The sequence below is a fragment of the Gopherus flavomarginatus genome, chromosome 5 (assembly GCF_025201925.1).
Source record: "Gopherus flavomarginatus isolate rGopFla2 chromosome 5, rGopFla2.mat.asm, whole genome shotgun sequence".
NCBI lineage: Eukaryota > Metazoa > Chordata > Testudines > Testudinidae > Gopherus > Gopherus flavomarginatus.
The window spans coordinates 74649582-74677092 of NC_066621.1; the positions used below are offsets into that span (position 1 = coordinate 74649582).

The 27511-nt window shown below is 42.2% G+C and overlaps 1 protein-coding gene across 6 annotated transcripts in view; it reads left to right on the forward strand.

Moving 5' to 3' along the window:
- Window positions 1-631: 631 nt before the first annotated feature.
- The window catches only part of NADSYN1 (NAD synthetase 1), a 30157-nt gene continuing 3277 nt past the window's right edge, over window positions 632-27511 (forward strand). Inside the window, exons 1-20 of one of the 6 annotated variants that reach the window (XM_050955334.1) lie at window positions 633-812; window positions 2280-2340; window positions 2859-2975; window positions 4131-4184; window positions 4625-4714; window positions 5284-5335; window positions 6078-6166; window positions 11551-11668; window positions 13111-13242; window positions 14026-14100; window positions 14314-14438; window positions 16271-16319; window positions 17835-17937; window positions 19168-19336; window positions 20390-20525; window positions 20779-20885; window positions 23374-23505; window positions 24544-24644; window positions 25449-25577; window positions 26584-26682. In XM_050955334.1, the coding sequence (XP_050811291.1) occupies window positions 728-812; window positions 2280-2340; window positions 2859-2975; window positions 4131-4184; window positions 4625-4714; window positions 5284-5335; window positions 6078-6166; window positions 11551-11668; window positions 13111-13242; window positions 14026-14100; window positions 14314-14438; window positions 16271-16319; window positions 17835-17937; window positions 19168-19336; window positions 20390-20525; window positions 20779-20885; window positions 23374-23505; window positions 24544-24644; window positions 25449-25537 (1884 nt within the window). In that variant the 5' untranslated portion in view covers window positions 633-727 and the 3' untranslated portion in view covers window positions 25538-25577; window positions 26584-26682. Of the gene's footprint in view, window positions 813-1875; window positions 2206-2279; window positions 2341-2858; window positions 2976-4130; window positions 4185-4624; window positions 4715-5283; window positions 5336-6077; window positions 6167-11550; window positions 11669-13110; window positions 13243-14025; window positions 14101-14313; window positions 14439-16270; window positions 16320-17834; window positions 17938-19167; window positions 19337-20389; window positions 20526-20778; window positions 20886-23373; window positions 23506-24543; window positions 24645-25422; window positions 25578-26583; window positions 26761-27511 lie in introns of those variants that run through there. The other 5 variants (XM_050955331.1, XM_050955332.1, XM_050955336.1 and 2 more) reach the window with 5 other exon arrangements.

Consider the following 27511-nt stretch of genomic DNA (forward strand, 5'->3'; position numbering starts at 1 on the left):
CCGCACTTCCTAAAGCCGGCCCTGTTTAGGTGTCTTACACCTTATATTTTAAACAACAAAACATAAGCTTTTTAAGTTGAAAAGCTCTATTCCAGAACCCTGTGTACACTGAATGAACGGCACAATCCCAAATATTCCATGGATTGGCAGGTCAAGCACAAGCTTGCTTGTTTTAAAGGGCCCTCTAAAATAGTTTAGACCCAAAGCTGTTTTTAAAAAGTTTTACTAAAACCTACTATTAATACAAATGTTTTCATGAACACTCCCTCCCCTCCCGATACAATTTGCTTGGATTCCTTTGCGGTGTCCATTGCAACCTGCTGCTAGGCCTTCAGAGCTGGAAACTGACGCGAGCAGCAGGGGAACAGAAACCCGACAGGGACAGGGCCCCTTGGAGGCTGTGCTGAAGGGTCTCGCCTCAATGCCTGGCACCCAGCGGCGGCTCTAGACATTTCGCCGCCCTAAGCACGGCGGCATGCCGCGGGGTGCGCTCTGCCGGTCCCGCACGCTCCACCCACCCCGCGGCATGCCGCCCCAAGCGGGCGCTTGGCCTGCTGGCACCCAGCCCGAGCTCGGCTCTGGGAGAGGAGGGACGGCAGGAAGTAAAACAATGTCAGCGGCGCCGGAAGCGCTTAGCTGTGCAGTTTGTTGCTGGTGGCCGGGTGGGAGCTGCTTTGCGTGCAAGCAGCTGCAGGGGAGGAGCGGCGTCCCGGGCGGAGCGGCAGCCATGGGCAGGACCGTGACGGTGGCTACCTGTGCCCTCAACCAGTGGGCGCTAGATTTTGATGGCAATTTGGCAAGGATTTTAAAAAGCAAGTGGGGGCACGTTCGGGGAAAGGCTTCAGCCGTCACCTAGCGGGGAAGCGGTGATTCCCTGGCCTCGGGGAGGGAGATTTCTCTCAGCATCTTGGGACTGCAACTGCAGTGGGGGGTGACTAGAGAACTGAGCCCCAGGCAGGCGGTCCATGAACTCCTGAGCCCCACTAGTGTCCAGCTAAACTCAGTGCAGAGGGTGATGTTATTGCCCTGATTGAATTAAAATGGGGGGTTTTTTGAGCTGGAGTGGGTCGGCTGACAGGACAATTTTAGCCTTTTTAAGTCCCTAGTGTAGCTCCCTGTGTCTCTTCCCTGGCATGGGAAAGTGATACCAGGAGCTGCTCTGGGGACCTGGAAAGCCTGTATTGTCCTGCCAGCTGACCCACTCTGGAACAAAGGTAGAATCCGAAGAAAAGAGGGAGGTTCTGCTTGGAAGGAGAAAAGTGAAGATTAAGGCCCAATCCCTTCCTGAACAGAGCAGAAAGAACCCTTTCTGAGCAGCTCAGAGATTGCCTCTCTGATGCCCTCCTGTGTGACTGGGCACAGAGAGGGAGCTGAAGCTCTCAGTGGTCAAGCTAGCATCAGTGTTTGCACAGTAGATTTTTAGCCTCGCTTTTCCAGGAGGTGAACTGTTTTGTGAGGCCTGTTTTCTGGTTCTCACAGTATGTGCTAGTTGTGTGGAGGAGCTGCTGCAGCCTCAGGTGTGTAGCAAGCACTGAACTGAACCCCTGCCTTAGTTTGTACAGCCCTTTCTGATCCATTTCATTATATATTAGCTTCCCTTATGATAAGGCTCTAATGGTTAGATTTTCAAAAGAGCTCTGCTCCCAGTTAGGTATATAAATGAAGTGGTTATTGCAAAGCTCTTTTGAAAATCTGCCCATTTTGTTAAGGTGCTAGATGGAAACTGAGCCGTTCTTAAAAATATGACTCTACATAAACTTGAGCCAAAAAGTATAGTGACACTTCAAAAGGACTAAAACGGGGTAGGCAACCTGTGGCACGGGTGCCGAAGGCGGCACACGAGCTGATTTTCAGTGGCACACTGCCTGGGTCCTGGCCACCAGTCTGGGGGGCTCTGCATTTTAATTTAATTTTAAATGAAGCTTCTTAAACATTTTAAAAACCTTATTTACCTTACATACAACAATAGTTTAGTTATATATTATAGATTTATAGAAAGAGACCTTCTAAAAACGTTAAAATGTATGACTGGCACGTGAAACCTTAAATTAGAGTGAATAAATGAAGACTCGGCACACCACTTCTGAAAGGTTGCAGATCCCTGGACTAAAAGATTACAGGATGACACTGTTATATGGATGGAGACTAATAAAACAAACCTGGGACTGTATGTCCAATGCTGGGCTCCCCTATGCACACTGACAGGTTAGATTACCATTTTCTGTCTAGAATGGACTCATCTTTTATCCTTCCCCTCCCCCCCCCGGGCCATTTTATAGGTATTGAAATAGCAAAATACAAAGGAGCAAGATACAGACTTGGACCGGAGCTTGAAATTTGGTGAGACCATCTTAATTACTGTATATTGGGTATCTTTTTAAGGAGGAGAAGTGTATATTGCTCATCAACAGAATAACTGAACAGCAATGAATGGTCAAGAACAAATTGTAATGCAGAATACTCTGTGTAATATTATGCAAATTGCAGTGTAAACCCCAGGACTGGCTATATGAGCAAAAATATGTTAATGGTAGCGAAGGGTGCAGGATTGGGTCCTTTGTTTTGCAACTCCCAGTGGCATCAATTATTAAGTTTATTATAATGAAAATTCCAGATGGTAAATGTAATGTTCAATTCTATCCTTTAAACCATGTTATTTTTTGTTAAAAAGAATACTTCAACAACAATACTGTAGAATTTTAAATGCTGTCAATTTAAATGGGTAAACTATATGTTTCTTTGTGCTCTGTGTAATTGCCATATGTTTGGGATGTTGTTTTTATCTTAAGTGACAGTGGCTTCTTGTGTCTAATTCTGATCTCATCTGAATTTTTTGCCTGGTATCTTTTTGTACACAGTGGCTATGGCTGTTCAGATCACTATTATGAATCTGATACGCTGTTACATTCATTTGAAGTTCTGGCAAAGCTTTTGGAATCTCCTGCCACTCAAGACATCATCTGTGATGTGGGAATGTAAGTGTTGTGTAATTATTGTGAAGGGGTTGCTGCCTTGGAAAACGGTGACTTGGCTGTCTGAGCAGACACTACTGGATAGCAAGGACTCTAGAGTTACAGTGGCCCAGCTGTAGCATTGCAGCTGTAGCATAGACAATACAACAGCAAAAAGGGTTTTTCAGTTGCTTTAGTAAATCCACTCCATCAAGAGGTGGTAGCTTGGTCAATGGAAGGGTGTACAGTGAGGGTTAGGTTTATCTAACTACATTGAATGGGATCTGAAATGTTTCAATAGTGCCTTAATGACTTAGACTCCTAAGCCCCACTTTGAAAAGTGATTTAGGCTTACAAGTGCCTAAGTTGTTTTAAAAATTGGACTTGGGCTTCTGAGTCATAAAGGCGCTTTTGAAAACTTATCCTCCGTATTTAATGTTGTTGTCCAGTACCAGGAGCTTTGCTACTGTGCATGAAGTTTTTACATGGGAAGAGCTGCAGTATGAAAGTGGAAAAAGAACCATTAGAAATGTCTCTTTCTTCTGGATACAAACTGGGTAGTTTCACGGTTTTTAAGTTTGAAAAATAAAAAGCCCAGTTTTTTCTGTTTTAAAGAGATTTGAGTGGAAGGATCACTAGGATTTAGAGCATACTCTTGGGAAACGAAAAGTCTGGGTTCTATTTCTAGGTATCATGGACTCGTGTGATTATATGCAATTTTTTCAACCTTTCTGTACCTCAGTTTACCTGTCTGTCCAATGGGATTAATATTTGCATATATCCCAGGAATGTTGAGGCTCTATTTATAAGTATGTGTCAAGGGCTTTATGATCCTAACTAGCTATCACAGTGAAACTACCTTCATGAGTAGAAGCAACCTTACATTGACATTAGGGAAAATGTTTTCAATTATGTGCTGTTCCCTAGTCAGATTTCCTGTATTAGGTTAAGTGGTTCTGAATTTCATCATTTTAAAATTAAATATGTAAGATCAGCTTTTCTACTCTGCTGACCCAGCTGGAGGTACCACACAAGTCAAATGAGGCAAAGGATACTAAAATATATATCACATTTACAGCAGATCTCCTGTAATGTGGTAGATGTGTTTTTCAATAATCACCTTGTTTTATTAAATGAACTTAGCTTCAGGTAACACTGATTTTTTTTTTCTTTGTACAGGCCTGTTATGTGCAGAAATGTTCGCTACAACTGTAGAGTGATCTTTTTAAACAAGTATGTATTTCTTATCTAGATAATACCTTTTATAGTCACAGGTTAGGTTAACTTCTTGGTGTATCGTTATCAGTAGAAAGCAGATCATATGGCAACACATTTATATTTAAAGAGACAACACCAGCTTCGTATCTGTTAATTTCAAAGAGATTAGCAATTGTTGTGGACTTTCTGTTTACAATCACATCTTATTTTTTAATGTAAACATCAAAAATTCCCACTGCTGTGTGACAGACCTGCAAAACCAAGAGAGGAAGTTGAAACAGACAGACTATGCAAGGGGAAACAGTGGAAATGACTGCATATTTGACAGCAATTTGTATACAAAGTAAATATACTGAAAAAAATAAATAGAAACTTGGCATTTCTTAATACTCATTTGCCTTTGCTGCAGTGTAAGTACTTAAATCCCCTCCCCTCCCTTTTCTTTTTTTTTAAAGGAAAATTCTTCTGATCAGGCCAAAGATGATACTGGCAAATACAGGAAATTACAGGGAACTTCGATGGTTTACCCCATGGAGCAGAGCACGGTGGGTTGTGTACAGCGTACTACTAAAGCTGCTAAAAAGCATGGATTTGCCATTGCAGTCACAGAAAAGGGATTGAAATCCATCCCCATTCCCATGCATTATTTCTACTGCAGGTTCAGCAGCAAGGGAAATTCATGTAAGCCACCTAATGGTATCTTTAAATAGGACTAAACTTGTATCCTGTACAGCCGTGCATGGAGGGGAGGCTCTTTACGGAAGATAGAGTCTGCTGCCAATGTGGCAGTGTCCTTCCCCCCATACCGCTTCCCCCTACTGCCTTCAGACCAAGCAGAAACCTTTCCATGAAGTCTAGGGTTGGAAGGGTCCCAGCCTATTTACAGATCTAAACCCATCTCCAGCTGGGTATCTTCTCTAGATGTTTACAGAAGATTCTACCTCAAGAATAGAGGATGGATTTCTGGCCACCTTGCGGTACGATCCACGTGTATTGATATAATGGTCCCTTCTGACCTTGAACTCTATGAAACATCAGGTTAGCATTGACTATAGCATTGAGTTAAAGCAGAACATTTATTTCTGAGAACTGCTGATTTGTATAATTGTTTTAGGTTTGTGGAGGAATATTTTCTCCCCAGGATGATACAGGAGGTGACAGGACAGGTGAGTTTAAGGAATGTATTTTCTGATCTTGTTTTAGTATCAACTAGACGTAACTTAATCAAAAAGAACTTAATGACAGTATAAAACTGGTAGGCCAAATTTGGCTGTCAGTCACAACAGTGCAATTTCAATGGTTTCAGTGACATTTGAGTTACTTGTGAGAATGAGTGAGTGAATAATTTAGCCTTATTTACTTAAATGTTAATGTTCTGCAGCAAGGCAAGAGGGTCCAAAGTTTGCCCAACAGAGGATCACATTGGCTGCTTACCAGGAGCTTGAGGATCATACCTGAATTTCCCAAAATAGAACAGGTTTTTCTCCTTGCTTCATACACAAGTGCAACCTGCAACAGTTGCATGTTACAGCACGAAGTGCTCCATCTTGATCTAAGTAGACAGCTCTGACTTATTGCCACACCTTTTTGTTAAATCTGAGAGTGACTTCTAGAACTGCATGGGCTACTCCTGTTCTCCAGAATCTTTAATTAAAAAGAGATGGGCCTGAACCAAAACCCCAGCTCCTAACACCACTGGGACTCTGGGAAGAACCTGATCTAGATTTTTCAGTTTGGGCCTATCTCCAAGTAAAACCAATTTGAGATTAGAGAATGTGCATTGTGCTTTTGGTTTGATACTAATTTTATGTAGGTCAGTATTTTTCTTTTTTGGGGATTACTTTTTTAACTCCTGTTAGACAAGGCCCTCTGTTAAACATGCATGTCTGTGTTCTCTGTTTTCCTCAGGAAACTGTTCCTTTTGGTGATGCAGTGCTAGCAACCAAAGATACATGCCTAGGGAGTGAAATCTGTGAAGAGCTGTGGGCACCAAATAGGTAAGACAGACAGATGAATGAAAAATAGGATGAAGCATGTTCTGAAGCTGTCAAAAGGAGAGGTGCCTCTGCAAAGCTCAGTTAATGCTCCTCTATGGAAAAAATCTTTCAGAAAATGCCAGCATAATTCGGATTATCAAAACATAACAAGGAGCAAGAAATGCATGTGGAGGGGGGAGGGTGCCTAAGTAAACAAGTCAAAGAATTTTGTTGTCTTTATGTGTTACAGTTTCAGTGTTGACAACTCTGTGTGCTTGAGTCACTCCTTGGGATGACAGATCAACTTGAGAGTTTTAATTAACCAGTTTATGTACCAGAAGTTTAATTGTACTACAGCAAGGAGTCCTGTAGCACCATATAGACTAACAGATGTATTGGAGCATGAGCTTCCGTGGGTGAATACCCGCTTCGTCGGATGCACGCATTCACTCACGAAAGCTCATGCCCCAATATGTCTGTTAGTCTGTAAGATGCCACAGGACTCTTTGCTGCTTTTACAGATCCAGGCTAACACGGCTACCCCTCTGATAATTGTACTACAGTGTCTCCCAGGATAATACATATGGAACCAGCCTTTCCACTATGGTTTTGTGTGTCTTGTGAAGAATTAGGAAAGATACTCGTTGTGACGTTCCCCTCTGGTGTTATCTAGACTGGTGATCTGCTAGGCCACTCCAATCCTTGACTCTGGGAGCCAGCCTTACCCTGCTCTGCTGTGAGAACCCCGACTCCTAGGCTGTTGATGCACAGCCTCTGGCATGTAAGCTGCTCCCAGCTACTTGCAAGCGAATGACACTAGCCAATATCTCATTACGAACTGGGGAAACTTTTGGGATGGGAGAGCCTATAGCGGAGAGATAGGCTCCACCTAAACCAAAGTGGAACCAGACTGCTGGCTCTAAACATTAACAAGATTGTAGAGCAGTTTTTAAACTAGGAGATGGGGGAAAGCCGACTGCTGCAGAGGAGCATGTGGATCGGACACAGACTTCTCTCTATCTCCTGATGATAGGGAATCTCCAGGTTATAGTCAGGAACAGAGGACGGAAGAGGATAATGTAAGGGCCGGATCAGATGATAAACAGTCACATAAAAAAGAATCTGGCACATCAGATAAGGGCAGACAAATAAACAGGGACAAGTTTTTTGTTTTTTTTAAAGTGCTTGTACACAAATGCCAGAAGTCTAAATAATAAGATGGGTGAACTAGAGTGCCTTGTGATAAAGGAGGATATTGATATAATAGGCATCACAGAAACCTGGTGGACTGAGGACAATCAATGGGACACAATCATTCCGGGGTACAAAATATATCGGAAGGACAGAACAGGTCATGCAGGGGAAGGAGTGGCACTATATGTGAAAGAAAATGTAGATTCAAATGAAGTAAAAATCTTAAGCGAATCCACATGTTCCATAGAATTGCTATGGACAGAAATTTCATGCTCTAATAAAAATATAACATTAGGGATCTATTATCAACCACCTGACCAGGACAGTAATAGTGATGATGAAATGCTAAGGGAAATTAGAGAGGCTATCAAAATTAAGAACCCAGTAATAGTGGGGGATTTCAGTTATCCCGTATTGACTGGGAACATTTCTCTTTAGGATGAAATACAGAGATAAAATTAAATGACTGCTTCATGGAGCAGCTGGTACGGGAACCCACAAGGGGAGAGGCAACTCTAGATTTAATCCTGAGTGGAGCGCAGGAGGTGGTCCAAGAGGTAACTATAGCAGAACCGCTTGGAAATAGTGACCATAATACAATAGCATTCAGCATCCCTGTGGGGGGAGGAACACCTCAACAGCCCAACACTGTGGCATTTAATTTCAAAAGAGGGAACTATACAAAAATGAGGGGGTTAGTTAAACAAAAGTTAAAAGGTACAGTGACTAAAGTGAAATGCCTGCAAGTTGCATGGGCCCTTTTTAAAGACACCATAACAGAGGCCCAACTTCAATGTATACCCCAAATTAAGAAACACAGTAAAAGGACTAAAAAAGAGCCACCGTGGCTTAACAACCATGTAAAAGAAGCAGTGAGAGATAAAAAGACTTCCTTTAAAAAGTGGAAGTCAAATCCTAGTGAGGCAAATAGAAAGGAGCACAAACACTGCCAGCTTAAGTGTAAGAGTGTAATAAGAAAAGCCAAAGAGGAGTTTGAAGAATGGTAGCCAAAAACTCCAAAAGTAATAACAAAATGTTTTTTTAAGTACATCAGAAGCAGGAAGCCTGCTAAACAACCAGTGAGGCCCCTTGACGAGGGCTCCAAAAGGAGCGCTTAAAGACGATAAAGTCATTGCGGAGAAACTAAATGGATTCTTTGCTTCAGTCTTCACGGCTGAGGATGTTAGGGAGATTCCCAAACCTGAGCCGGCTTTTGTAGGTGACAAATCTGAGGAACTGTCACAGATTGAAGTGTCACAAGATGAGGTTTGGGAATTAATTGATAAACTCAACAGTAACAAGTCACTGGGACCAGATGGCATTCACCCAAGAATTCTGCAAGAACTCAAATGTGAAGTTGCGGAACTATTAATTAAGATTTGTAGCCTGTCCTTTAAATTGGCTTCAGTACCCAATGACTGGAAGTTAGTTAATGTAACGCCAATATTTAAAAAGGGCTGTAGGTGATCCTGGCAATTACAGACCGGTAAGTTTAACGTCGGTACTGGGCAAATTAGTCGAAACAATAGTTAAGAATAAAATTGTCAGACAAATGGAAAAACAAACTGTTGAGCAATAGTCAACATGGTTTCTGTAAAGGGAAATTGTGTCTTACTAATCTATTAGAGTTCTTTGAAGGGGTCAACAAACCTGTGGACAAGGGGATCCAGTGGACATACTGTACTTAGATTTCCAGAAAGCCTTTGACAAGGTCCCTCACCAAAGGCTCTTATGTAAATTGAGCTGTCATGGGATAAAAGGGAAGGTCCTTTCATGGATTGAGAACTGGTTAAAAGACAGGGAACAAAGGGTAGGAATTAATGGTAAATTCTCAGAATGGAGAGGGGTAACTAGTGGTGTTCCCCAGGGGTCAGTCCTAGGACCAATTCTATTCAATTTATTCATAAATGATCTGGAGAAAGGGGTAAACAGTGAGGTGGCAAAGTTTGCAGATGATACTAAACTACTCAAGATAGTTAAGACCAAAGCAGATTGTGAAGAACTTCAAAAAGATCTCACAAAACTAAGTGATTGGGCAACAAAATGGCAAATGAAATTTAATGTGGATGAATGTAAAGTAATGCACATTGGAAGAAATAACCCCAACTATGCATACAATATGATGGGGGCTAATTTAGCTACAACGAGTCAGGAAAAAGATCTTGGCGTCATCGTGGATAGTTCTCTGAAGATGTCCACGCAGTGCGCAGAGGCGATCAAAAAAGCGAACAGGATGTTAGGAATCATTAAAAAGGGGATAGAATATAAGACAGAGAATATCTTATTGCCCTTGTATAAATCCATGGTACGCCTCGAATGCTGTGTACAGATGTGGTCTCCTCACCTCAAAAAAGATATTCTAGTACTAGAATACGTTCAGAAAAGGACAACTAAAATGATTAGGGGTTTGGAGAGGGTCTGATATGAGGAAAGATTAAAGAGGCTAGGCCTCTTCAGCTTGGAAAAGAGGAGACTAAAGGGGGATATGATAGAGGTATATAAAATCATGAGTGATGTAGAGAAAGTGGATAAGGAAAAGTTATTTCCTTATTCCCATAATACAAGAACTAGGGGTCACCAAATGAAATTAATAGGTAACAGGTTTAAAACAAATAAAAGGAAGTTCTTCTTCACGCAGTGCACAGTCAACTTGTGGAACTCCTTACCTGAGGAGGTTGTGAAGGCTGGGACGATAACAATATTTAAAAGGGAACTGGATAAATTCATGGTGGCTAAGTCCATGAATGGCTATTAGCCAGGAAGGGTAAAGAATGGTGTCCCTAGCCTCTGTTCATCAGAGGATGGAGATGGATGGCAGGAGAGAGATCATTTGATCATTGCCTGTTGTCTTCACTCCTTCTGGGGCACCTGGCATTGGCCACTGTTGCTAGACAGATACTGTGCTAGATGGACCTTTGGTCTGACCCGGTACGGCCGTTCTTATGTTCTTATGTAATACAAAATGCTGTCAGATGCATAAATTAAACGAACAGGAAAAAAATGTAAATGTTTCTCTAAATACTTTCATTCTCTTCTAGTCATTCTTTGTTCCTTGTAGCTATAGAAGGTGCAAAATTTTCAAAAATGTGATTGATTGTCCTTTTTATATCAGTATATTTTCAACCAATTTCCTATAAAAATAATTAAAAAAAATGCAACATGCTCATTTTCTCATCTCCATGTCATATGACTGTAGTTGATTTATTTGTTTGTGCTGTGGTGTTTGCTGAGAAGGTGAGAGTGGAGCTACAGACCTTGGAGGAATGCTTTCATTCCCTCAATGTTAGAAAGATACTCAGATATATGAACAGGTGACTTCCTTTGAATTAGAAGGATGGTATTTGATAATGTAAAGGAGGACGATCAGGGCAGGTGCAAGGATGTTTCGTGCCCTAGGCGAAACTTTCAGCTTGCGTCCCCCCCCGAGCCCTGTGGCAACTCTCCGCCCCCCTCTGCCCTAAGGAGCCCCCCCCGTGGCAGCTCCCCACCCCCACTGCGCCCTGAGGTGCCCCTCCGCGGCAGCCCTCTTCCCCCCCCTCCCCTCCCCCCCGCAGCAGCTCTCCCTGGCCTGAGGAGCCGGGTGACAGCTCCCTGCCCCTGCTCAACTCTGCTCTGCCTCCTTCCTGAGCACGCCATCACCACTCCACTTCTCCCGCCTCCCAGGCTTGCGGCGCCAATCAGCTGTTTGGCGCCGCAAGCCTGGGAGGGAGAGAAGCAGAGCAGAGCGGTGTGCTCAGGGGAGGAGGCGGAGCAGGGGTGAGCTGGGGCGGGGAGCGATTCCCCTGCGTGCCACGCCTCCCCTTACTTGCTGCAGGCAGCCCTCCCCGTACCCCCTACCCCAGCTCCCTCCACCTAAATGTTGATGAGGACCGGGGCAGCCAAAGATCCAGCCACCACGGTCGCTACCGAAAGACCCGAAATGCTGCTCCCCAAATGCTAGTGCCCTAGGTCGCCTAATGCGTTTCACTGGCTCTGAGGACGATGAAAGCCCCTCCTTTTCTCTGGAAAACAATCCATCCATGACAAAGGAACAGCGCAATGCAGGGAAATAAATATGATGCTTTAGCAAATATTTTCATTATTTGAACTAACCAAGACATGTATTAAACTGGCAGTGGACTACTCTAGGCATGGCAAAGAGATAAAATTAGTGGCAACTAATGACAAGTGGAAGTGCCAGCTGAATATTATACTGTCTCTTATTTTTATAGCCCTCATATTGAAATGGGTCTTGATGGGGTAGAGATCTTCACTAATTCATCAGGGAGTCACCATGTGCTGCGGAAAGCTCATACCCGTGTGAATATGGTAAATTCTGCAACAGCAAAGGTAGATCTTTTTAAAGACCAACTCATCTCTTCATTACTTACCCCAGTTTTTCAGAGTAGTCTCCTCTACTCTGGTAGGGCATAGTGTTGCCTGCCTGTGTTAGTAATTAGGCTTGATGGCATTGGAAAGCTAAATCTGTAATCTTCTTTTCATCTATCTATCTATCTATCTATCTATCTATCTACAAAGGAGAGTTGGCAGAATCTTTAAACCAGGGTGTATTTAATTAAACCAAACCCCAGGGATGTGAGATCAAAAGAATTGGTGCCTTTGATTCTTCTCTAGCTTTGTTGCTTTTACAAACACACAAACACACAAACAAAAACTATAACAATAAGGAGACAAAACCACCATTCAAAGTGACTAATTATTTTACTGTTGAAAGCATGAAATGTTGTATCCGCTTTATGCAGAAAAAAATTGTAACCAATTGTAAACCGATGTAGCTCTAAACAAAATATACATGCATACTGTATGGTGCAAATTTACCAGGATTAACAGCTCATTACTTGGTTATATTCCACTCAGTGAAGGGGAGAGATTTCCTGGCATGAGCACAAGTCTCTGTGGTTCCGTTAAAGCCACAGGCTCCTTTCTGATCTTAATTAAAATGTTCATATTGACATGAGAGCTGAAGAAATATCAATAAATATACCATGAAGGGAAAATAAAGATCTGGGTTTACACTGAAACCTTGAGGCTTTCCCCTGCCGCCTCACCTTATCCCTTTGCCTTCAGAGGTTTATAACTGCAGAGGAGATTAGCAAAATGAAAATTTTTCCTAAAGCAAATTATTTAAAAAAAATTAAGATGTTAGGATGTTTTGCGTTTTTTATATCTAAAACTCACCTTATTTTAAAAGAGAAAATATATATTCAGTGATTAGGCAAAAACTGTATCTGTTTTTAATAAAGATGGGATGGAGGAGGAACAAGCCAGTGAATGGCAAGCTAAGCCATGAAATGTGGTTAGTGTGGGTATGATGGTCTCTTCATAATAATTTAACATGCTTTGCTTGCTTAACAATATTTGCTGTGTCCCAAGACATCCAAATATAATTTCTTCCTCACTTTGCCATGCCCTCTATTATAAAGAGTTGTTATTTTTGCAACACCTGCCATCTTGAACTTTGAATTTCAGTTTTAAAGTATAGGCCTCTATTACTTGAACTAAAGGGGCAACTCCATTTGCTGGTTGCAGCCATCTGAGGCAGATGTAACACACTTAGCCAGTGTGTTATATTATTTGTTTTCACAGGGCCCACAAAGTGCTGAGCACTTTTTTCAATCAAAAAGGAAAGAATAGTCCCTAAATTAGTCACAATGTAAAGATGGAGAGTAGACTTGGGAGGGGGCAAAAGAAACCAGTAGTTTGCCTTTTAACATTCCATAGTTTTCAAACTGTTATATTTTGAAAAAATATATATATTTTTTTCTTCTTAGAGTGGTGGGATTTACGTCTTAGCCAATCAGAAAGGCTGTGATGGTGATCGTCTGTACTATGATGGTTGTGCCATGATTTCTATGAATGGAGACACTATTGCTCAAGGATCCCAGTTTTCACTGAATGATGTGGTAATAAACTCAGCTGACTGACCCTGCGAGATTCATTTCACTCCTTGGTCTCCCTCAGCATGGCATTGCTATCCTTCTCTCAGACCTTGTTGCAAGGTGAAGTCAGTGAGACTGCTTCTACACTGAGGCTTTTCAGAAATTCTCCCACCATTGGTCTAGCACAGGTTCAGTTCTATTGGTGCTAGGGAGGCTGGATGCCATAATATAGACCAAGCAAGTGCCTTTTTACTAAGTTATCCAACCCTGCTCCAAGGAGGTCTAGATGTCACAGTGGTACAATTGCTTGCCCCCAATCCACACTAGCACTTCTTGTTTTGCCTGCAGTGATGGAACTACAGGAGGGTAAGAGTTTCTGAAAATGCTCATATAGACCAGGCCTGGAGGTTTGAATATCAATGTGGAGAGGAGCAGGCCTTGTTGGTTTATATGTGTTTATTTAAGCAATTGGACACAAAGGTGTCAATTAGAGTGTAATTATTATAGGCTCAGTTTTGCAAACCCTTATGCAAACAAGAAACTTGTTAAGTCAGTATGAACTTTCTCATGTAGGGATTGTGGGATAGTCTATTGTCTAGTGCATTCAGGATAAATTGTTCTCATTTAATTCATGTGAGGAATCCTGTTGAAGTCATTGGTCTTACGCTCATGAGTAGATTGAGCAGGAGATATCTACAGTGGAAATGAGTGTATCCCTTTTTAAACAATTCTTTGTCCCGCACATTTGGGTTTGGAAAGGCATTCTGTACCTTTGTCGGATGTCTAATTTTAAATGCCTTTCACCAGGAAGTCTTGGTTGCTACACTGGATTTGGAAGATGTTCGAAGTTATAGGGCAGAAATTTCATGTCGTAACCTAGAGGTAAGAATTCTTCAAATGTGTTAAACTTGTGCTCTTTGAATTTCCGTAAGTTATTGAGTCAACACATCTTCAATTATTGAAAGAGAGACTGTTGAAATACTTTGGTTTCTGCAGTATTCCAGAGGATGTATTATCTGTGAACATGTAATGCATTTAGAGATAAATGCTACATTAAAACTGATGACATCCCAAATTTTCTATTCTATTAATTAGGCAAGCAAAGTGAATTCCTATTCCAGAATAAAAGTGAATTTTGCTCTGTCGTGTTCTGATGATATCTGTATACCTGCATGTGAGCCAATCCAGTGGAGATATCATAGTCCAGAGGAAGAAATCTGGTAGGCATAAATGAGGTGAAATGAATTTACTCAAAATAAAAATATAGTCTGTTGCATACTTTATTGGTAAGGTTAAAAAAATTTGGACTCTAAAATTATTTCTTGATGATATGCAAAGTCCTAGAAGGGAAGTGTCTAAACAAAGGAGATCAATAAAGATGGATTTTTAAATATGAAATAGTTCTTATCTTATAACTGTTCTGGAATATTTATTAAGGCTGTCAATTAATCACAGTTAACTCATGCGATTATCTCAAAAAATTAATCGTGATTAAAAAAGTTAATTGTGATTAACTGCACTGTTAAATAATAGAATACCAATTGAAATTTATTAAATATTTTTGGATGTTTTTCTACATTTTCAAATGTATTTATTTCAATTACAACATAACAAAGTGCACAGTGCTCACTATATTTTATTTTTATTACAAATATTTGCACTCTAAAAATAAAATATTTTTCAACTCACCTCATACAAGTACTGTAGTGCAATCTCTTCATTGTGAAAGTGCAACTTAACAAATGTAGATTTTTTTTTGTTACATAACTGCTTCAAAAACAAAACAATGTAAAACTTTAGAGCCTGTAAGTCCACTCAGTCCTATTTCACATTCAGCCAATGGCTAAGACAAACAAGTTTTTTCACATTTACAGGAAATAGTTCTGCCTGCTTTTTATTTACAGTGTCACCTGAAAGTGAGAACAGACGTTCGCATGGCACTTTTGTAGCTGGCATTGCAAGGTATTTACGTGTCAGATATGCTAAACATTCATATGCCCCTTCATGCTTTGACCACTATTTCAAAGGACATGCTTCCATGCTGATGACACACATGGAAAAGAAAAAAAAAGCGTTAATTAGATTTGTGACTGAACTCCTTTGGGGAGAACTGTATGTCTCCTGCTGTGTTTTTCCCACATTTTGCCATATATTTCATGTGGTAGCAGTCTCTGATGATGACCCAGCATGTTGTTCATTTTAAGAACACTTTCACTGCAGATTTGACAAAATGCAAAGAAGGTACCAATGTGAGATTTATGCAAAGAAGGTTCCAATGTAAAGATAGTTACAGTACTTAACCCAAAGTTTAAGAATCTGAAGTGCCTTTCAAAATCTGAGAGGGATGAAGTGTGGAGCTTGCTTTCAGAAGTCTTAAAACAGCAACACGCTGATGCGGAAACTACAGAATCCGAACCACCAAAAAAGAAAATCATCCTTCTGCTGGTTGCATCTGACTGAGACAATGAAAATGAACATGCGTCAGTCCATATTGCTTTGGATTGGAATGGTGGTTGAAGCATGAAGGGACATATGAATCTTTAGCACATATGGCACGTAAATATCTTCTGACACCGGCTACAACAGAGCCATGCAAATGCCTGTTTTCACTTTCAGGTGACATTGTAAACAAGAAGTGAGCAGCATTATCTTCTGCAAATGTAAACAGACTTGTTTGAGCGATTGGCTGAACATGAAGTAGGACAGAATGGACTTGTAAAACTTTAGAGCCTACATTATTTTGTTTCTGAATCCAGTTTTTTTTTACGTAATTCTACATTTGTAGGTTCAACTACAGCTTGTAAGGGGGGATTTGAAAAACACATTTTCTTTTGTTTTTTACAGTGCAAATATTTGTAATAAAAATAGCTATAAAGTGAGCACTGTACACTTTGTATTTTGTATTGTAATTGAAATCAATATAGTTGAAGATGTAGAAGACATCCAAAATATTTAAACAAATAGCATTCTATTATTGTTTAAGTGTGTGATTAATCGCGGTTAATTTTTTAATCTCTTGACAGCCCTAATATTTATATTTTGTAACTTACAGTCTTGGCCCTGCATGCTGGCTTTGGGACTACTTAAGACGCAGTAATCTGGTAAGGACTCTCTTTTCAACATTGTCTTTCTATGTTTTAACCATAAGAATAGTATAGGTAGCTTGCCTCTACCTACATCTCTTTAGAGCAAGATTATTCTGTGAGACTTTTCTCTAGTGTCTTTGGTTCAAGCTTAAAGCACTTATTCAAGGTGTGTCTAACTGTTCTCTTCAAATCTATTAGTGCTCAGTACTGCTTTCTTTAAATTCAATAACTCCCATTGACAAAGGGTTTTTTGTGTGTGTGGTTTTTTTTGGTAACTTAAGTTGGTGTTCCTGTTTCCTGCAAGCAACATATTTTTAATGGCATGATAAAAACATCCTTTCTTCCCTGTACCCAGAAACAATATACCAGATTCATTGCTGACTTGCACCCTGGCAATCTGACTAAAGTCAATGGAATTGTGTAGGGTGTAAATCAGCACTGAATCTGGCCAGATTGTTTAGGATCTCTCAAGAGAAATCCCTTATAAGAGCTTCATTCATGAATCTGTTTTCTTTGTGCAGTGATGTTGCTGTTGACTTTTTCTTTCTTCTGCTTGGTTTTGGGCCCTCTTTTCATCATGCGTATCTCTATGCCGTACATCACACAAGTGCTGAATTCTGATGCTTGTATTCTTACCAGTTCTGGGCTTGCTTCTGCACCCATTGAAGTCCAGTAGAAAACTCATATTGACTTCTGTGGGAGTAAGACTGAGCCCATTATGGCTGTTATTGGGAGAGGCGTATTACTCATGTTTCCTCTGTAACATGAAAATGGAGGTGACCATCATGTAAACTATTGATGAATAGGACAGTGAATTTAAGATTTAACCCACAACAACAGTTTATTGCATCTGCAACATATTCAACCATTGCTAACACGCACACAGATGAAATCTCAGTAGTTGTTGAGAGCCTACAGAGACACATGAAAAAGTACTAGTCAGTTACAGCTCTCTAAAAATAGGTGGTCCCTAACTATAAAGAAAACATACAGCATCCGTTACAAGGTAATTGCTTTTACCGTTCCTTGCCAACATAATTCTGATGATCACCTTCCATCTTCTCAAAAGCCATTTTAAGTAGATGGACCAAAAAAAAAAGTGACAAACACACATGCTAGTGGTTTGATTCCAAAGACTGTGTTTTGAAATAAGCAGAAGATCACATTAAGCAATGATCCAAATTAAACAGTGTGGATTGGATGCTAAGAATTCCATCCTTCTTAATGAGCTTTCCTTAACCACGCTAGTGGGTGAGGACCTGTTTAGCAGCTTTTTCTAGCCATCAAAGTAAAAGGTTTAACCTGAGACTTGGCTTGGTTAGCCAATGCAAAGTGATAAGGGTGTGAAATGCTTTGCTAGATCTGTTTTCCAATTAAGTACTACCAGACATGACTGGCCCTGCTGGCTGAGCATGCGTAACTCACCTGAGGGAGGGAGACAGGAATGGGCTCAACATATTGTTTCTGAAGGGTAAAATATGTTTTTACAATGGCACTTCTTACAGCTTTTTCCATTGTTTGCTGTTTAAGGCAGGATTTTTTCTACCGCTTAGTGGTGGAATTGACAGCTCTGCTACAGCTTGCATTGTATACTCCATGTGTCACCAGGTTTGCCTTGCAGTCAAGAATGGAAGTAAGTTGGGGTGTGTGTGTGTATCCTTGTCAAAGTAACCAAGCTTGCTAATGGTTAGAGGTAGATGAATATTAGCCATTAGTACAGTACAGACGGTGCAGCATACTGGTCATGTTCTTAATTAGAGAGCGGGCCCAAGCACTACATTTCAGTGGAGTGTGGTAGCTAATTGCCTTAGACGCCTTTTGAGAAACCCAGCCAAAATGTGGATCCAGATTTCAAAGATCCAAACTGTATTTATGGGTTTTGGTCAGCTATGAAACTCAGGCTATGTCTACACTTGTGGTGTGTGGAGTTCACCTGCAGCATGCCTGCTAGCGGGGGTATAAATAGCAGTGTAAATAGTGATGCATGGCTTAACTGAATAGAATAGAGTGCCCTGCATGCCTGGACCTTGATGGTGTACTCTACATATGGGCTATCTATATGCCCAAGTAGTGCCTCCCACGTGGACACTGCCATTTTTAGCAGTGTAGTGTCTCACTGCCTCCCTGCTGCTAGAGCCTTTCCCGGCCACAGTGTAAAGCTGCTGTGGGAGAAGGTGGGGGAAGAGCAGCAGGGAAAGGCTTCAGCAGGAGACAGCAGGTAAGGACTCCGGCAGAGGGGAGCTGCCAGAGCCTTGCCCTGCCACCATCCCACTGCCAGAGCCTTTCACTGCCGTGGGTAGCTACATGTGTAGTGCATATCTTCACTTATGGGCAGTGCATAGAATACATAGCCATGGATCTGGATTATTCTTTGGATTTATCTTCCAAACTCTGAGATGTTTGGGTCTAGTGTTCCAGTTTATTGTGGGAGAGTTTGTTCATTTTGGGTGAAATTCAACTGTACATTGGCCAGCACAGTTCTTAAGCCACGCTTAAGTCTCACATGTGCTTAAGGAAAGTTAAGCCCTGAAATTGGGTTGAAGTAGCATTTCATCCTTTCATCCTTATGAAGCCTCTTTGTAATAAATGGGACAAAACTTTTTTATATTTATAGATGCAAAGCCAGCAGCAAACTCAATAATACTCTTTAATGGAATTGAGGACATTTGAAATGCCAACAAATGAAGTGTTACCTTATTTTGTGAAGGGTTGTTGTGAGGCTTAGTTCCTTTATGATTATAAAGTGCTTTGAGATCCTCTAATGATTGTTGCTGTGGAAGAGCAAAGTATTATTAGCAGTAGTATAAGGTATCTGTGATGCATCATTTGATTTCTCATTTTACTTTTACTGGATTGTCTGCAGATCAAGGTGTGCTAGCCGATGTACGTAGGATAGTGAATGATGAGACCTATACTCCTGAGGATTCCCAGGAATTCTGTGGACATATCTTCACCACTTGTTACATGGCTAGCGAGAACTCCTCCCAGGATACATACAACAGGGCCAAATTATTGGCTGAACAAATAGGCAGGTATAGAATAAGAAATACTTGGATTAAATAATTGCAATTAAGATTTTATATACAGTTTCAGGTTTTCTAAAAGACCAGTATGAGAGTAATAAAGGTGGTAAGTAGAATATTATAGCCTTTAATATCTGAGCGTATGTGTTGGTGAGGCGTTAGAAACATTGGGGGAAGAACAGAGAAACCAGTCAACTGAACTTGAAAAGTCTGCACTCCAGGCTCCCCAAGTCTAGAAGCCGGATATTAGGTGGTGGTAGGCTTCAGTGCAGAAGTGGGCAAACTACGGGCCACATCCGGCCTGCAAGAACATCCTGCCCGGCCCTTGAGCACCTGGCTGGGGAGGCTACCTCCGGCCCCTCCACTGCTGTTCCCCCTCCCTTGCAGCCAGGCTGCTGTGTGGGCAGCACTCTGGGTGGCGGGGCTGTGCGCTCCTGCAGGGCAGCGCAGCAGCATGTCTGGCTCTGGCCGGGTGGCGTGGCAGCCAGACATGCCACTTTGAGTGGCATGGTAAGGGGCTGGGGTGTTGGATAAGGGGTAGGGGGTCCCAGGGGACAGGGAGTGGTTGGATGGGGGGGAGGGGCGGTCAGGGGATGGGAATGGGGGGGTTGGGGTTGGATAGGCATGGGAGTCCTGGGGGGCCTGTTGGGGCGGGGGTAGGGGGATAGGGAGCAGGGGGGTCGGATACGGGGTGGAGTCCTCGGGGTGGTCAGAGAACAAGGGGGGGGAGTTGGATGGGTCGGGGGTTGTAAGGGGGGCAGTCAGGGGGTGGGAAGTGGGAGGGGTCAGATAGGGGGCAGAGGCCAGGCTGTTTGGGGAGGCACCGCTTTCCCTACCCGGCCCTCCATTCAGTTTTGCAACCCCGATATGGCCCTCGGACCAAAAGTTTGCCCACCCCTGCATTAGTGCCTTATTCCTGTATCCTTGATTTACATGCTAGAGAATTGAGGGTTTAATTATTTTCTTCACATAAGGAAGACAAAGTTAAAATCATTTGTTTTATACTGTTTTACCTAGTCGTACATATGCAAACTGACTTACTTATGCTTGTAATCTTCTCAGCTATCATATAAATCTAAACATAGATGTGGCAGTGAAAGCCATTGTGGGGATTTTCAGTATGGTGATGGGCAGATCTCCCCAGTTTCGTGTCCATGGAGGGAGCAGCAGGGAAAATCTGGCACTGCAAAATGTGCAGGTATGCTTTTGTTGCCCCAAAGGAACCACCCCACATAACCCTTCTTATAGTAACATTTGGGGATTAAGTGACACTGGGTTGCGGTGTTCACTAGTCAGCTGTAGAGACTGGAGCTCTAAAGGTGGCTTAGTTCTGAAGTATGCTGGGCTCATGGTAGTTCCTAGTGGACATTTGAATTTCTTTGAATTCTGTTTTATGAGGGAGAAAGTAGTTTGCTTTGTAAATCTGCTTTATTTCTCAATTTGATTTGTAGGCTAGAATAAGAATGGTCCTTGCCTACTTGTTTGCTCAGCTGAGTCATTGGGCTCGTGGGATGCCTGGTGGGCTTCTAGTGCTTGGATCAGCCAATGTGGACGAAAGGTGGGTGAATATTAGAAATCTATTAACAAGTCATCGGGAGTCAAAGTCACTGCAGTCTTTTGTAACTCCACTGGATGACAGTATATACCAATGCCCCAGAAAATATAATTAATTTTAAAACTAAAATGAGTGTACTGGAATCAATGAAAACATGAACTGAACCAAATTAGTAGACATTTTTCAGATGCCCATTAGAGAATTGGTGCAGTAATTTGATAAAAATAACAGCTGTTCCTTTCTCAGCAATCTTCAGTAGTGACCCATATAGTAAATAGAAAATGAAAGTGAAGCTAATATTTTGTGTCTTTTTAATGCTTTTATTATTAGAGATTTAAAAAAACAAACAAAAAAACCCCCCAACAACTTTGGAAGCCATGCAATATATTTTAAAAAATCAGGACCAAGCTTAATAGGTTGGTCACAGTAAGGTGGGGCATCAGAGTGGGATTTTAGTTGCTATTGAGGTAAGAAAGACAGTATTTTAGTTGTTTTTGTGTGAAATGCCTTGCTTAATTGGTTGGTGGAGGCATCCGAATTAGATTTATAGTTGCAGATCCTCAAGTTATAAATGGGGGAGTTGGGCGTCGATACACTGCAATGTAATACAAAACAACAGTCAGACATACTTAAGTAAGCACAGGGTTAGTGGGACTCACCTTAGCTGACTTGTGTTACAGAACCCTGGGCTTAAGTGTCTACATTGTATTTAAACCCTACATTGAATTGTCTAACCCGTGCTCTAACCTAGGGCTCGGACATCCAGACTGCAGTGCGCAGACTTGAGTCAAAGTTACCATATCCCAAAGTCTCCTGTAATGTGGTCACTCTAGCCATAGGACTGTGATGCACTGTGGGAAAACCTTACTGCCTGGCCTGCATGTTTTACATGCTGGAGAATTGAGGGGTTGTCGTTACAGGAAGTTTGAATAGCCCACCAAACCCATAGTAAACCCAGGATGCTCTCTTATAGTGTTCTTGAAGATGGGTGATCAGAAGAGAATGGGTTAATGCTGACCTGAGCTGCCACTGTTCGCCAAGGTGGAGTGGTTTCCCTTTTCAGTAGAGTGGACTGCAGATTGTTGGGATAGAGAGGACTAAAGAAGTTGTCCCATGGAATTGTGGGATACTTTTGGATGAGTCCCAGGACCCAAGTCAAGCAGCGCTGCATCTACACTGCAGAGCAACAGGGCTTGGACCCTGGGTCCCGGTTTCACTTGAGCTGTGACCCTAGAGCTCTGCAGAGTCCTGGGACCCTGGGTAGTGTAATTGGAGTGTAGACACGAGAGGGGGTTGGCTTAAGCCTGGGCTAAAGCATAGTCTTATGTTGCAGTATAGACATTAGAGATCCCAATCAAGATCAGGGCCCCTGTAGTCCAGGCACTGTACAAACACACACTGCATTGAAACTGTCCCTGCCCAGAGAGCTTACAGTCAAATAGAGGCATAGAGACTTTCCCAAAGCATTGCTGAAGCTCAGAGGAAGAGCCCACAGCTCCCAAGTCCTAGTTCAGTGTCCTATTCACTGGACCATCTTGCCTCTCTGCCTGGGCCGGTGCAAGGATGTTTCGCACCCTAGGCGAAACTTCCACCTTGCGCCCTCCCCCGTCCCCAAGGCCCTGCCCTGAGGCGCCTCCCACCCCCCACGGCAGCTCCCCCCCTCTGCCCTGAGGCGCCCCCCGCAGCCCTAGCTCACCCCTGCTCTGCCTCCACCCCGAGCACGCTGTCTCTGCTTCACTTCTCCCGCCTCCCAGGCTTGTGGTGCCAATCAGCTTAGGCGCTGCAAGCCTGATAGGCGGGAGAAGTGAAGCTGCGACGGCGTGCTCGGGGAGGAGGAGGCGGAGCAGGGGTGAGCTGGGGCCGGGAGTTCCCCTGCATGCTGCCCCACCCCCTACTTGCTGCAGGCAGCCCTCCCTGCACTCCACTGCCCCAGCTCCCTCTGCCTAAATGCCGGCGGTGACTGGCGTGGCCGAAGATCTGGCCGCCGTGGTCGCTGTCGAAGAAAATGCTGCCCCCCAAATCCTAGCGCCCTAGGCGACCGCCTAGGTTGCCTAAATGGTTGCACCGGCCCTGCCTGTAAATTACTTACCCTTCTGATTTCCCAAGAAGGTGGTCTCTGATTGGTTGGATTATCCAGAAAAGTTGAGACCTCAAGAGGGAAGAGCCCTAAGAAGTGGCTTGTGCCAGTCCTGGGAGGCAGTCAGCCTACATTGCTTCAGGAAATACAATTTTCATTTTTTTTTTATTTGCAAATCACTTGTAATACATACAGTGCTAACTGCAGTTGCAGTAGGTATTAAAATATTATCACCTCCCTGCCAGAGATATAATGGTCATTAGAGTAGCACTACCACATCCGAACAATAATCTGTTTACCCTTAATGTCCCAGTGACTTTAAAAAAATGATAGCCTTATAAATACACATGAAAACATAAAAGGCCCTATTTTTATAATCTTGGTTGTTATATAAAGTTCCTTATTCTTTTTCAGTCTTCACGGATACTTGACCAAGTACGATTGCTCCAGTGCCGATATCAATCCTGTTGGTGGAATCAGCAAGACTGACCTGAGAAGTTTCATACAGTATTGTATGGAAAACTTCCAGCTTACAGCACTCAGAAGGTGAGTGGTCAAGTAATGATTTTTAGGCCCTGTTCTAGCATCCATATTCCTGTTCCTCTCCTACAGTGTGTGCACATGTGTAACATACTGGAACTCCAGTTCTGAACCTCTTATGCCACTGTAATACATGTGATAAATAATAATAACTTCTGTGTTTAAATGTGGCTGCAGCTTCTATATTTTTCCTGATCAGTGTGGACAGAGAGATTTTTCTCTGAAAACCTGGCAGCCTAATAGCACTATTAATATTGGCCTTCTATACCTATCAAAACGTTGTAGTCTTTAGCATAGCTTTAAAACAAGAGTATATTATGGTTCTTGCAAAATAAATCCAAGTGAATATTTGTCAAGGAATTTATGCCATAACTGTGCTAGCAACTACGTTTAAACATGATTCCTACTAGGGCTGTGTCTACACTAGGGTTTATTTTATGGCAACTTTTTTCTATCATTGCTAACACGAGCTTGTTGAGGGTGCTAGTGGAGACAATGCTGCTGTGACTGCCTACGTTTTTACACTGTTATTTAAAAGGGACAGTGTTAATATGGTCAGCTTGAGGAGCTGTTCTATACTAGCTTTCCCAATGTTGTAACCAGCAGGGGAGCTTCAACAGTGAGAGACTCTTGGCAGAAACTCATTGTAGGCAAGGCTATGCTCTTTTTCAGCCTTAGCCTGGACAGGGATTTAGATGGATGCAAGACTGTTTATTTGCTGTTTCTGTGAATTTAGCACAAACTACTGAAAACTTCAGGTGCAGAACTGATAGTTGCTGTGCTTGAATCCTGAGGTCCTTATTCTATTTATACTCAGACTTGACTCAGGAAAATATATTATAACTATGATTTTATAATAAGCATCACCCTGTGCACCTAGGAGAGCTTTTGGCACAAATGGCAGTAGTCTAGTAGATGTCCCATTTTCTTTTTACGATCATTTTGCAGGTTGTGCTCCCGAAATGAACTTAAATAAAGCACTTGATATTTAGCAGGCCAGTCAGCTAATGTGATTGGTTTGAATGAATGCTTTTTCCTACACAGTATTATATCAGCTCCACCAACTGCAGAGTTAGAGCCCCTTGCAGATGGACAAGTGTCTCAAACTGATGAGGTAATGGGCAGTGACTTTAAAAAATGCTGTGGTAAGCCTTATTCACAACTTGTTTTTTGTTCAGTAGCAGCGCTGCTGCCCGTCTCCAAACTATGACTAAGATACGTTTCTCTCCTTTTGAATGGTCTCATAAGCCATTCCACAAAACAGCTCTGTAAACATTAATATTTGGCACTAGGCTTGTTTATACAGGCCAAGAGTTTCAGAAGTAATGCATTTTTGGATGCCTTGAGTTTTGGGAGCTCCACTCGAGATATTTGTAAGGGGTATGTATTTCTTAGCTCTTTCTGAAAATCAATCCCCTTCAAGGCCTCTCAAGTTGGACCCCCCCCAAAATGGGAGTCACTCAAAGTCACTAGTCACTTTTGGAAATATTGGCCCCAGAACTTTGTTTCTTCATTTTCTTTATTTAGCTGGATATGAGATCACTGTTCAAACCTACAGAACACCCCTGAAATCTAGGCTGGTCTAAATTCTAGGGAACTGTAGTGTGTTTCTAGGAAAGTGGAGGTTAAGTCAGGGCAGAATTTAGCTTCTTGTCTTCAAGCAGAAGGCCAACATCTAAGTTTATCTTGCTTCTGTGGTACTTGAAGCCTGTGTTCAAGTACCACAGAAGGAAAAATCCTTTTTATTCAAGAAATTCTCTTGCTAGCTAGATGCAATATATTCCCATAAAAAAATTCTGAAATTTCATTGCAGTCCTTATTTTCAATGGAGATGGATTTTCTATTTAGTATTTCTCTGATTAACTGAATTTATTACTGTCCCCTATAAAATAATACATTCTGACTCATGTTATACATTTTCAGTGCCCTTTTTGTGTATGATATTTCAGGAAGATATGGGGATGACATACACAGAGCTCTCAGTCTATGGCAAACTAAGGAAGATGGCCAAGGCTGGACCTTACAGCATGTTTTGTAAGCTGATCAATATGTGGAAGGAGATCTGTACCCCAAGAGAGGTAAAAATTTAAAAAATCTTGTATTTAACAGAATTTGCTCTCTGAAAAAGATCACGTGTAGTTTTCAGAACTTAAGAGGAACAGCTTAATCAGTCTCTTGTATTTAGAAATACCCTAGAGAGGTTAAAGAAGAAAAGACCAAATTTCAAGAGAAATCTCTCTGTGGAAACCTGACAGCTGACACTGATCACATACTGCCCACTGTCTGTGTTACGTTTTGCTGTTTCTGCTTCTCAGAAAACCTTTCTCTGCTAGTACAATCTGGCACAGATCCTAGAGTGATTCTGGACTTTTGTCTATACTGCAGACTGTTAGATCAACAGTTAGGTATTCTGAAGGGAACTGTTTATTTTTAGATCTATACATGCCTGGCCAAATTCTGCCTTCTCTTATGTGTGCCCAATCCCCATGAAGTTAATGGGTGTGCCGTGAATATATTGCAGGAGAGAAGGTGGCTCTTGATTTTCAAAACACCTAAAAGAAATCCATGTCCGCATATCCTGTGACAGAGTTGGTTGGAGAGGTGTTATTTCCATGACATTTCAATGGGTACTTGCTTTTATCCCAGCAGTGCCCTTTCTTGGACCTCTGTGAGGAAGGGAAGTTCTATTATTCCCATTTTACAGATGGGAAGCTGAGGCACAGAGAAGCTAAGTGACTTGCCCAAGGTCACACAGGAAATCTGTGGCAGAGCAGGGAATAAAATTTGGGTCTCTCACCCAGCCCAGTGCCCTAACCCCTGGGATATCCATCTTCTCCCTTATAAAAAACATTTACAGCAAAATAGTACAGATGTGTTTCATTGTGACACTTTTGTGTATTCTGATACTTTAAATGCATATTACATAGCTAGCTTCCTCTGTGGTAAGTACATTAGTAGTGGTAACTAATACATATAAATTTGGATTTGTGAATTATCCCTCTCCAGAGTAACTTGCTCGTCTAGAATTGTGTTTAAGTTCTGAGAAATTTCAGTTGACCTGAAACTATGTGTTTTGTACACCAGGTGGCATCCAAGGTTAAGCATTTTTTCAGGATGTACTCAATTAACAGACATAAAATGACCACCCTCACACCTGCCTATCATGCTGAAAACTACAGTCCTGAGGACAACCGATTTGACCTGAGACCTTTCCTTTACAACTCCACCTGGTCCTGGCAGTTTAGGTCTATAGATAAACAGGTAAGCATAGTTCACTTCTTCTCTAGGTTTATTTTAAATCATTTGTGATACGATAAGCCCAGATCCAGTATATCTACAGAGACGAGATTCCTATGATCTAACTCTTAGGAGAGCATAGTAACTTTTTAACTGTTACTTTAACAGGGGTGCGGAGGAACATTTAGGGGAGTGTGGCGGGGCCCGGCTCAGCCTCCATGGAAGGGCAGGGAGGGAGTGCCACCCAGTCCTGCTCTTCATCCAGCTCTGCTCCAGCACAGCCCCAGCACAAAATGTGGTCTGGTCTGGGCTCCGTTTAACCTCAGTCTGAGTGTCCCCACCCCCACCCCAGGGCCGTGTCCCTTGCCACAGCTCCCAGGGGTGGGAGAGACAGGGTTAAGGGGGGACACAACCTTGAAAAGTTTGGGGACCACTGATCTATGCTTATGAACTCCCTGCCCATTCAGAGCAACAGACCAGCACACAGTAACAGAAGTCTATCTACACGGACCTGTTTGCAGGATGGGACCTAAAATGGTGTGACAAATTCAATAAGAGCTGGGAAATTCAGAGTGTAGGTGTCTGCCCATCTGCCTTTACAGCAATCCCCTCTTTGAACCTTGAAGTCAATGGAGTTACACCAGGATTAATTTGACCTTGTATGCCTGGATATAGCAACTGTTTTTAGACTGACACGGTGAGGTGTGGAGAGGATCAAGTGGTAGCTGTAACTATGAGTTGCTTGGCTTTTTGTGGGCTTCAGTCACAGCCTTAA